At 40.3% G+C, this 12,332-nt stretch overlaps 1 protein-coding gene across 2 annotated transcripts in view; it reads right to left on the reverse strand.

Annotated features, from left to right (window-relative positions):
- Positions 1 to 1,216: 1,216 nt before the first annotated feature.
- Positions 1,217 to 12,332, reverse strand: part of LOC133408367 (heme transporter hrg1-A-like) — a 36,597-nt gene continuing 25,481 nt past the window's right edge. The window contains exons 1-3 of one of the 2 annotated variants that reach the window (XM_061687181.1): positions 7,747 to 8,105; positions 5,705 to 5,872; positions 1,217 to 3,024 (exon numbers count right to left, since the gene is read on the reverse strand). In XM_061687181.1, coding sequence (XP_061543165.1) covers positions 2,888 to 3,024; positions 5,705 to 5,872; positions 7,747 to 7,876 — 435 coding nt within the window. In that variant the 5' untranslated portion in view covers positions 7,877 to 8,105 and the 3' untranslated portion in view covers positions 1,217 to 2,887. Of the gene's footprint in view, positions 3,025 to 5,704; positions 5,873 to 7,746; positions 8,106 to 12,332 lie in introns of those variants that run through there. The other variant, XM_061687179.1, reaches the window with a different exon arrangement.

Consider the following 12,332-nt stretch of genomic DNA (forward strand, 5'->3'; position numbering starts at 1 on the left):
ATGATGAAATCCCTAAATTCCTTGCAATTGTACGTTGAGGATCATTGTCCTTAAACTGTTCAACTATTTTCTCACGCACTTGTTCACAAAGAAGTGAACCTCGCCCCATCTTTGCTTGTGAAAGACCGAGCAATTCAGGGAAGCTCCTTTTATACCCAATCATGGCACCCACCTGTTCCCAATTATCCTGTTCACCTGTGGGATGTTCCAAACAGGTGTTTGATGAGCATTCAACTTTCTCTGTCTTTTTTGCCACCTGTCCCAGCTTTTTCGGAACGTGTTGCAGCCATTTAATGATTATTTTCTAAAAACAATAAAGTTTATCAGTTTGAACATTATTTCTTGTCTTTGAAGTGTATTCAATTAAATATAAGTTGAACATGATTTGCAAATCATTGTATTCTGTTTTTATTTATGTTTAACACAACGTCCCAACTTCATTGGAATTGGGGTTGTGTATATATATATATATATATATATATATATATATATATATACACACACACACACACACACACACAGTATATATAGGTATCTGTGGCTTTTTACAAAAGTTATACTGTATTGGCACCTTATATATATTTGCATCATATCAATATTCTATTGTTGTCAGAGGACACCTGCTGTGGAGTATATGGACCATTCTCCTCCTGTCTCTGCATACTTGAACATGGAAAGGGGTGGACAGTACTGTAAAGTAAGTACATAGGTGTCATCTTGGTCTAAGCAGTCACGTGTGTGACCAAAACAATATTTTCATTAGCTGTTAAATACTGGAGCTGTGGCTTTTTAGTGTTTTATTGTACCTGATGTTTAAGATATTTGAAAGTCGAAACTATAAACACCCTGTCTCACGGCACTCTGCCAGACTTCATTTAATACTTGAGACTACTTTATTCCCTGATTTGTGTAGAAAGGGGGACCCATAATTGAATAAAATGAGACCCCACCCCTCTTTACATACCAGATATTCACACACACACACACACACATTTTACAGGCTAGTATATAAAGTTTATAGGGCAGATTTGGTTCCAAAACCCCATTTCGCTTAATGGAACCTGAGAAGGGTAGTTTTTTAGTTTCCTAATGTCAAAGTTTATAACACTCAGCTAAAAATGTTACTATGGTGATATGACCACAACATTGCAATTACCAAGATGCGAGGAGACTGTAGGAGCTAACAAACAAGCTGACTGAATGCTATTAGGACAAAAGCACCAGCAAAAAAATGTGCTTAATACATAGTGAAATGAAGAATGAATACAGTTAAGTGTATTTCTTGTTATTAACCAACAGTGAACATACATATTGTCTTGTACATGGATAATTAGGACCACACAGTGAAGGCATATTTTTCACATCAACTTCAAGAAAAGCTGCAACCAAATCAAACTGCAGCAAGAGCCCGGCACCTCCCCTTTGAGGGACAACATCAAAATATGGATGGTATAATTGACTGACTTCAAAGGTTATTGGCCTGCATTTATTGTCGCTTCAGCGATGCTGTGGGGTGTTTTTCTTGAGAAATATTTCTCAGGCGGCTGAGGGAGCCGTTTCATTGGTGCAAATCCTGCTGTTAATGCCTGACAGTGACCTCTACTTATAGCTAAGATCTCCAACCTTTCCTGAGAAGTTTTATTCCTTTGCAAAAGTACAGAGCAATGAAATATTTTGCAGGAACAGAAACCCACTGACTAAAATGGGAGGTGTTTTACTCCTGGTTTGTGTTTTTTTCCAGATTTCACAGGGGTCTTGGTAAAAAGTAAATTTAATAATGCGACACTTCTTCATACTCACACTGATACACAGTGCCTTCTCACATGGTCGAAAGACAGCAAAAATAATCTCAGTGAGCAACAAAAATATAAAACCGTTGTATTAGATTTATATTATCAGGAGCGTATATAATCAATATTTTTTAAAAAGCATGTGCAGTTATTGCGTGAAACAACAATCATCATTCATCTTCATTATATTTCATTCCAAGGTTAAGCCACATAATGAAAAAGTTGGAAAGAAAAGTCAAAAGGAAAAGAAAATGCTCTGTCATATCTCACTTTACATTGAAACAACACAAAAAGTGCTTGTACTGGTACAAAATATCACAAAGATGGGATATTGTTGGAGTGGTAAGGCCCCCTACTGACAATCACACAAAACTGCAATTACCACTGAGGCAAATTGAGGAGATTAAACAGAGATAAAGGACACACGATTTATCTACTGTATGCGCATACATCAGTTGTGAGCCATCAGGCCCCGCAAGGCCTTCTCTGCTGACCTAAACACTATAAGAAGCACTGACCTACATTTACAAATATTTGTTCCACGAAATTGTATTAATTTATTCCCAACATTCTCTTCATTTCGTAGCTCTTGGCTGCACTGCTTCATGTACGTGTATGTTGGATTTTTTTTTTAATCATCCAATCATTTCAGCCTCTCTGTGCTACCATGTCATTCTAATCTGCCCAGGGCCTTCAGATTCAATAATGATGGCCATTGTAATTTAATCTATATTAGCAATGGGACTGTCTCTTTAACCAATCAGATGTTAAATTCACTTCACAGGCTGTTATATTGTGTTTTTGTATGGTATTGATGGTTTCTATAATTGCAATGTGACAGTGGTGGTATCAAGAGGTGGATTAAGTCAAGTAAATCCTCACTAAAGATCAAGGTAATGAACCGCCCATCACTGGTCTGTGTGTGCGTGTGTGTGTGTGTGTGTGTTTGTGTGTGTGTCGGTGTCTGTGTGCATGCGCGCGGAAGTTCATTCATTCATTCATACGCTGAGTGTTAAGTCATCCGTTGTATCTACCCCACTGGCACAAGGAGATGAAAGCAGTTCTGTTTATTTACGGTGTGACAATAGTAACGGCCTTCAGAAGTCATTGAGGATGCTGATGTCGGTGAACTCTTTGCGGTAGCGGTAGCAGGACAGAGCAAGCAGGAAAGACCACTTGAGGCTCATGAAGCTCCAAACACAGGACAGGTAGAGACTACGAGGGTCAGTCAGGGCTGCAGGTGAGAAAAATATTACATTGTCACTGATATTATAACGCATTGATGAAACAGAATCATCCACCGTGCCGCCGTGTTAATAACACAAAGCTAAATACATTTTTAAAAAACTACTCTTTGGAGCACAAACGTGAGCCTGAAACAGTGTCCAGTAGTTGTAATTGTCACTGTGTCACTTTTAAGATACTTATAATTTATTCATATGTTGTAATATGTTTCTCAATTTGTTCCATGATTAAAGGAGGGCGGCACGGTGTTCGACTGGTTAGAGCGTCTGCCTCACAGTTCTGAGGACCACGGTTCAATCCCCGGCCCAGCCTGTGTGGAGTTTGCATGTTCTCCCCGTGCCAGCGTGGGTTTTCTTCGGGCACTCCGGTTTCCTCCCACATCCCAAAAACATGCGTGGTAGGTTGATTGAAGACTCTTAAATTACCTGTAGGTGTGAATGTGAGTGCAAATGGTTGTTTGTTTAAATGTGCCCTGCGATTGACTGGCAACCAGTTCCGGGTGTACCTCGCCTCCTGCCCGTTGATAGCTGGGATAGGCTCCGGCACTCCCGCAACCCTAGTGAGGATAAGCGGTTCAGAAAATGGATGGATTAAAGGAGCAAGTCTATTCTACCATTCTTAGTTGTTTTTTTTTTGCATAGTTTCCCCACTTTAATGCTTTAGTATGGTTAAAATTTTGATTTTATTTATTTAGAGAAAATAAAATATTCAAAGCTACCTTGTCCTGTGTGAAAAATAATTGCCCCCTAAACCTAATTGGTTGGGCCACACGCAGCAACAACTGAAATCAAGCGTTTTCTATAACTGGCAATGAGTCTTTCACATCTCTCTGGCGATACTTTTCTTTGCAGAATTGTTTAATTTCAGCAACACTGGAGGGTTTTCAAGCATGAACTGCCTTTTGAAGGTTTAAAAACAGCATTTCAATCGGATTCAAGTCGGGCTTTGACTAGAACGCTCCAAAACCATCCATCCATCCATTTTCTGTACCGCTTATTCTCACTAGGGTCACGGGCGTGCTGGATCCTATCCCAGCTATCTTCAGGCGAGAGGCGGGCCCTGAACTGGTCGCCAGCCAATCGCAGGGCACATATAAGCAAACAACCATTCGCTCCTATGGGCAATTTGTGGGAGGAAACCGGAGTACCCGGAGGAAACCCACACAGGTACAGGGAGAACATGCAAACTCCACACAGGCGGGGCCGGGATTTGAACCCCAGTCCGCAGATGTGCTAACCAGTCACCCACCGTGCCGCCCACTCCAAAACCTTTTTTTTATTTTTTATTTTTGCGCTTCAACAAGCTCACAAACTTTCTCCTTCAGGATTTTCTGGTCAAGAGCAGAACTGATGGTTTCAATCACAGCAAGTGAAGCAGCCCCAGAACATCACACTACCACAACCATTTTTGACTGTTGATGTTCTTTTTCTGATATGCTGTGTTACATTTATGCCAGATGTAACGAGACACACACCTTCCAAAAAAAGTTAAACTTTTGTCTTGTGAGTCCATAGAATATTCTCCCGTGCGTCTTGGGAATCTGAAGCAAGGGAGGCCTGCAGTTCTTGAGATATTGTCCTGGCTTCCTTTGTGACCTCCTGGATGACTCGTCGCTGCGCTCTTGGGGTAAATTCCGTAGGCCAGCCACTCGTGAGAAGATTCACCACTGTTCCACATGTTCTCCATTCCTGGATAATGGCTCTCACTTTAGTCCGCTGGAGTCTTAAAGCTTATGAAATCGCTTTGTAACACTTTCCAGATTGATAGCCATCAATTAATTTATTTCTCTTCTGTTCTTGAATTTCTTTGCATCGTGGCATTTTGTTGCAGCTTTTTGATATGTTTTGGCCAACTTTATTTTGTCAGGTTTTAATTAAGTGATTTCTTGATTGAACATTTCTGGAGGTAATCAGCCTTGGGTGTGGTCAGTGAAAATTAACTCAGCTTTCCCAAAAATGTGATTAGCCACAGTTAATTCATGATTTAACAGAGGGCCCCCTTTTAAAATCATGAATTACTTTTTCACACAGGGCCATCCAAAAGTGTTCTATAGGGTTGAGGTCAGGCTTGTGCAGACCAGTCAAGTTCATCCACATGAAACCCTCTCATCCATCCATGTCTTTGTGAACCTTGATTTGTGCACTGAGACACAGTCATGTTGGAACAGGAAGGGGCCATCTCCAAACTGTTCCCACAAATTTGGAAATTGGGTATTTCTGAGCTTGACAGCCCGCACAGAGCCCTGCCCTCAACCCGATGAAACACCTTTGGGTTGATACACAATGAGCCAGGCCTTCTCGTCCAACATCAATGTGTGACCTCTCAAATATGCTCCTGGAAGAATGGGGGGAAAAAATCCCATAAACTCACTTCTAAACCTATTGATAGTCTTTGAAGCTGTTATAGCTGCGTAGAGTAGACCAACATCATATTAAACCATACGGATTTCGAATGGGATGTCACTTAAAATCATATGTGAGTCAAGGCAGGTGAGCGAATGCTGTTGGCAATATAGTGTATATAGCAATATTCAAATTTAGAGATTCCATACAAGAAGCCTGAGTATTTGTCAGCGGTTGTGGTTTGTCACTCAAAAACTAAGAGATGAGTACATCTCACACATACTCCAACATCCTTCTATACTATGAGAACAATGATTGGGGACTCACACTCCTTGTCGTGGATGGCAATTGACAGGAAGGTGATGAAAGCAACGACCGTGAGTAAAGAGAAGAATACACCAACAAAGAAGAACAATTTGAGCCCCTTCAGCCAGGTCCGCCAGTGGTCTTGCATGTACATAATGTGGGTGATTAGGGTCCACAGTGCCAGCACACCTGAAGGGCAGAACAAACATACTTCAATCACAACACAATACAGTGGTACATTGACTTATGAGTTCCCCAACTTGGGAGTTTTTTGAGTTACGAGCGGTCGCTAGGTCAATTTTTTGCGTTGTGTTGCGAGCCAACGAGCATTACGAGCGAAGTTCAGATACGCCGCCACTCAAGCAAAATGACACAAAGAAAAAAGGAGAGTGAGAGTCACTGATGCACTTTCGTTTACTGAAGGGTATGAACAGTCAAACACAAGTACAAAATGAAAACAATTGCAAGGAGCATGGAGCAGACGCTAACGCTGAGCTAACCCCATGGTAAATGGCTAATGTAATGTAATTGGTGTTCCTTGAATGCACCTCGTGCACTGTCAAAAGTGAAACAAAGTATGTTTCTGGTTCCCTCCCGATGCAGCTACTTATAGCCCGTGTAGTCCACTTTGCTATTATAATTTGCATGTATTCCCTAAAATTTATTATTATGTGAAATTACCAAAAGGTGAGTTTAATGGCTTAAAGGTCCCCATATTTTGGCTATTTAGACCTCCATAGAGTGACTCTCTAACATGGACTTAGTATAAAAGTGTACATTTCATTTTTTTTTAAAACAGAGGTGTGCAATCATTGCAGATTGCAGCGAAGTAGTACACTCAATGTTTCCTCAATTGCTTCACCTCATGATTAGTCAGCAATCAATAACCTGCAATGTAGCAAATTCTTTACTAGCCATTAATCCATTCCTATACCGATCAAGTCTCTAAATGAAAAGCACATTTTCAAGTTTTGTAATTATCCAAATATTCATGAAGCCATAGCGTCTTCCTAATTTCAATAACAATTCACTTGCAGAAAAGAAAGATAGACAATAATGGTTCTATGATAAGATAGTCAGTCAACAGTGTTGCACAATACTAGAAAAAAGATGCACACACAGCTGTTTAACTCAAGTATGACAACTGTCAGATTTGGACACTTGTGATCACATAATGACTCAGCATGTTAATGCACAGTGAGTCACTTAAGAACACTTTTCCACATTTAGAGCTCCCTGCTTGTACTGGAGGCAAAATGTTACAAGATATAGAAATGATACACAAGTGAAGTGGATTACAGCACAGTAAAGAGGTAAAGACAGCAGAATTTTCAGCAAGGCATTTACAAACCTCATCAAAAAGCTCAAAGGTCACATCCATGGATACACTTGCATAATCGAAATCACTTCAAAATGGTTGTTTGCTATGACCTGCTATAGTTTTTAACCTGAATTGATTTAAATAAAGAGTTTTGACAACACAAACATGACATTGCACTCCTGAAAATGTAAATAAAATAAAATAAAAATGTAAATACAAAAAGTAACAAATAGTCTTGGGTGTACAGTTAAGACCCGCACAAAATGCAAACTACTCCAATAAGTTGTGTTACAGATATTGATTACAATAAGATTCCATCAAGACTTTGCCACGGTCCAGGTCTTCCTTTCCCTTTTGTTTTTTTTTTTACATTTTGAAAATGATTTATATTCCTGACAATACCTGTAAAGTGTATGCTACGCTGTCTATATATATATATATATGTTGGCTTTATAAACTTTATATATATATATTTATATATATACATACACACACAGAGAGAGAGAGAGAGAGGCTTCATTTGTGGGATCTCTCACATTCACAACGATCGGTGTGTGTATCCTGCTTTAATAGTTGTCTGGTGTACTTTACATGGGTCTATATAGTTAAAAGTTTAGGGAGCCAAAGCCAAACGGATTCCTGCTTAACCCTCATGGCTCATGTTTAAGGCGTTATCTTCTTATTCAACCAAAGGAGACATTTTGTTGACGAAGCACGAGCACGCTTCATGACTCCACTTTACCTGACAGTCCTCCCATGGCTGCTGTCCACGGCTGTCTGTACACGACGTTCCACACAAGAAAAGCAGACATCCCCACGAGAAAACCGAACGAGGCATAGCCGATATTCACGTACGTTTTCTTTACAACCATTATGGCAAAACGAGATTTTGGAGTGGGGGGGGGGGGGGGGAGTGGCGAACGAGTTGATGAGCGCGTGCTCTTTCAAAACAATTGTAATATCCGCTCGGTGTGCTCACAGGCGCAGAAAGACAAAAGTGGTACTGTTGCTGTCATACACGTAAAGCCACCTCCATGACAAGACGTTTAAAATTGGGTGTTTATCTTGTAGCCAGTCTCAAATAGAACGCGTCCGCTTTACGTCATCTGATTCTGGGCAAATCAACTCTGCGTCTATTTGATGTTGTGCGAGCGCAGCGACCTCTTGGGGAGCAGAAGGAAACACGCCAGTACGATTGTGAGAACTATTTCTACTCATATCTATTGCTGCATTCCAGAAAAGTAGGAAGTCGGATTTTTTCCACTCGGATTGTACAACCCCAATTCCAATGAAGTTGGAACATTGTGTTAAATAAAAACGGAAAACAATGATTTGCAAATCATCCATCCATCCATCCATTTTCAACACCACGTATCCTGGTTAGGGTCGCAGGGTGCTGGTGCCTGTCCCAGCTGACTTCGGGCAAAAGGCTGACTACACCCTGAACTGGTCGCCAGCCAATCACAGGGCACATATAGACACGGGCAACCATTCGCACTCACATTCATACCATCACTGAGTGGGAACTGAACCCACGCTGCCCGCACCAAAGTCAGGCGAGTGTACCACCACACCGTCAGTGAAGATTTGCAAATCATGTTCAACCTATATGTAATTGAATACACTAGAAAGACAAGCTAATGTTCAAACTGATAAACTTGATTGTTTTTAGCAAATAATCATTAACTTAGAATTTTATGGCTGCAACACATTCCAAAAAAGCTGGGACACGGTCATGTTTACCACTGTTACATCAACTTTTCTTTTAACAACATTCAATAAACATTTGGGAAGTGAGGACACTAATTTTTGAAGCTTTGTAGGTAGAATTCTTTCCTATTCTTGCTTGTACAGCTTCAGCTGTTCAACAGTCCGGGGTCTCCGTTGTCGTATTTTACGCTTCATAATGTCATCAAGCACCACACATTTTCAATGGGAGACAGGTCTAGACTGCAGGCAGGCCAGTCCAGTACCCTAACTCTTTTACTACGAAGTCACGCTGTTGTAACACGTGTACAATGTGGTTTGGCATTGTCTTGCTGAAATAAGCAGGGGCGTCCGTGAAAAAGACTTTGCTTGGATGGCAGCATATGTTTCTCCAAAACCTGTATGTACCTTTCAGCATTAATGGTGCCTTCACAGATGTGTAAGTTACCCGTGCCATTGGCACTAACACAACCCCATACCATCACAGATGCTGGCTTTTGAACTTTGTGTCCATAACAGTCCGGATGGTTCTTCTCCTCTTTGGCCCAGAGGACACGACGTTCACAATTTCGGCCCAATCATTGAAGAATCACCTCGACCAGAATAAAAGCAGGCCAAATGAAGTGCGTGTCATAGTTATAGCAAGTGTAGGACTGCATTTTTGGAATAACTTTTTTTTAACCAGTTCCTCAATAATGTATGTAATAATAACTATGTATGAATTTCTATCACACCTATTTTGTATCCACTTACCTGGTGAAAGGTCAATTACGGTTTCTCCCTTTGAAGCAATTTACCTAGTGTAATGTTTTTTCCACTGACACTTCACACATTCAGACTATGGCAGTAGAGAAGAACCTAAATCATAATTGTAACTCATAATTAAAGCTATTTACTCTGTTTTCTCAATCGGTCTGCCTAGGCCAAATGACATGTAAGCGATTGTTTAGTCGTGATGCCATCAGGGAACGCTCTAGCTTTAATTTTTTTTTGTAGGATTTTATTGAATTTTTTTACAATACAAATTAAACTCAGTCAATCCAATTCTTCCAGACAAGGCAGTAACATGCAGTATTAACAGTATCAAAATGCAAAGTAAAGAACAGAAGAAAGAGATGGAAAAAAGGAAAAACAAAGAAGTAAAAGAAAAACAGTGGGCAGACTTCATCAATTTGCATGACAGTTACAACTTCTGAATTGAATATTCATCAAAACTTCATTTTGTTTTTGTTTTTGACCAATTTATTGGTTGGTTATTATTACATTTTTACCATCTACTTTAATACCTGTGATTATTTTTTAAATTTACATGTGTAATCTTTCAAATGATTGTTGGAACGGTGACCGACTGGTTAGCACATCTGCCTCATAGTTCTGAGGACCCGGGTTCAAATACGGCCTTGTGTGTGTGGAGTTTGCGTGTTCTTCCTGAACCTGCATGTTTTTTTTCCCGGGTACTCCAGCTTCCTCCCACATTCCAAAAACATGCACGTTAGGTTAATTGAAGAGTCTAAATGGCCCGTAGGTGTGAATGTAAGAGCAAATGGTTGTTTATATGTGCCCTGTGATTGGCTGGCAACCAGTTCAGGGTGTACCCTGCCTCACACCCAAAGTCAGCTGGGATGAGAGAACGAGTTAGATACAGAAAACTGGAAACACCTTCAGCTTTAGTTAACTAAAATTGATGAATCTCTTTGAAGCCACAGGTTTAAAATAGTATTGCTTTTTTCCAATTTGGAGAAGTGAGGTTGTTGTCACTCTGTGACATTCTACAGACATGAACACCGGGGTAACGCATTTTCTAACGGGAATATTATTTAAGGTTTTAACGTTTGTTTGAAATAAACATTTAGATTTATATTTAGATCTATTAATTGTGTTTTGTTTAATGATAATGCTTGACAGTTTAACTTGAATCGCAATCAAATAAAATTAAATGTGTTTCACCTGGCCCTTCATGTTTTCTTTAAAGAATTGTACCCATCTTACAAATTCTGCCTGAGTAATCAAACATGAGCACAACTGTGTGTAGTCTCATTTACTAGACAAAAGTAGGGATGTGAATTTCAAAATAAGAGCAAGTAAATAGAAAGTATTACATGTTCAAATAAAATGCTTACCTTCAGAATGAAAAAAATAACAAAATACAGATAATACTTCATGTTTTGATCATATGGGTAGAAGCAAAATCATGCATTGTAAAAACGCATTATACATGAGAAATTACAGTACTTAATAATTTCACCCAGTAAGGAAAACACCTAACGGTAATTTTTATTAATTAAAATTAGACATTGCTTTGTGAATGCGCAAATTTTATCTCGCTACCTGTAGACAAAAAAACATAAGCTTGTGAATTTTTTTGTTTTTTAATGCTGCTGATTTTCATCATAATTTAGCCGATCGGTGGAAATTAATCAGTAGGACATAGAGGTTAAGATCCCAAAACTTACAAGCAAAAGAAAAGGCAGACAAAGTTTACACTTACCTTATTTGCTCCTTTAATTTCCCTCCACAAGAGTGATTTCGAATCCAAAATGTGGATTCATGGGAACTACCTTTATTTTCTTTTTCTTTTTTATCCAAGATGGGGCCGAACCATGCCTAACCGTTTGGTCGCCTCAGTTAAGTGCTCTCTAGTATTGTCTATGGCTTTGTGTTTTTAGTTCGTCTTTGGAGACATTACGCGACTCACTTTCACGAGGAAAGACTTGCTAAACATTAGGGAGTCTACTCTGGACTTTCTTTCACCAACTTTTGCAAATCTGCTCAGTTTTTTTTCCTGAGTTACTCCCCGGTGGCGCGGCCGCGGCGTACGGAGCATGGAGGCGAAGGCGATGAAGGGGGAAGCGCGCCGGCATCCAAGTGAAGCTCCGTAAGAGAGGATTTCGAATGCCGCTCCCGTCGATCCTCCTCACGAATCTACGCTCCCTACCCAACAAAATGGACGAGCTTCATCTTCTGACAAAGACCAGTAAAGTCTTCGGACGTTCCGCCGCCCTGTGCTTTACGGAGACATGTCCCCAATGGCGCCGTAATGCTTCCGGGCTTCCAACTTCACCGGGCAGACTGCGTCATGGAGTTATCGAGAAAAACAAAAGGCTGCGGGATATGCTTCTATAGCAAAGAAAAATGGTGTACTGACATCACAGAGCTCACCACATACTGCAGCCCGGACTTGGAGTCGCTGTTTTTGAACTGTAAGTCATTCTACTCGGCGCATGAGTTCACATCTTTCATCCTCGCAACACCAGTGTTGACATTCCTCCTCAAGCTAATACGTACGTCGCACTGCTAACGCTCGCTGAACAAGTAAACAAAATTGAAAAAAAAGCACCCAGACTCACCCCTCATTATTTTTGTGGACTTTAACAAAGCCAAACTCTACCACAAACTCCCTAAATAGAAGCAGCACATCGACTGCCCTACCAGGGAAAATAAAATGTTAGACCACTGCTATACTACAGTAAATAACGCATCCCGTGCTATACCTCATGCAGCTCTGGGCTTGTCTGATCACTTCTTAATTCACTTCATACCAACAAACAGGCAAAAACTTAAATGCATGAAGCCTACGGTGAAAACAGTGAAGTGGACCAATGACGCAAAGATAGAACTTCA

Source organism: Phycodurus eques, chromosome 10, assembly GCF_024500275.1.
Source record: "Phycodurus eques isolate BA_2022a chromosome 10, UOR_Pequ_1.1, whole genome shotgun sequence".
In the NCBI taxonomy this organism is placed as follows: domain Eukaryota; kingdom Metazoa; phylum Chordata; class Actinopteri; order Syngnathiformes; family Syngnathidae; genus Phycodurus; species Phycodurus eques.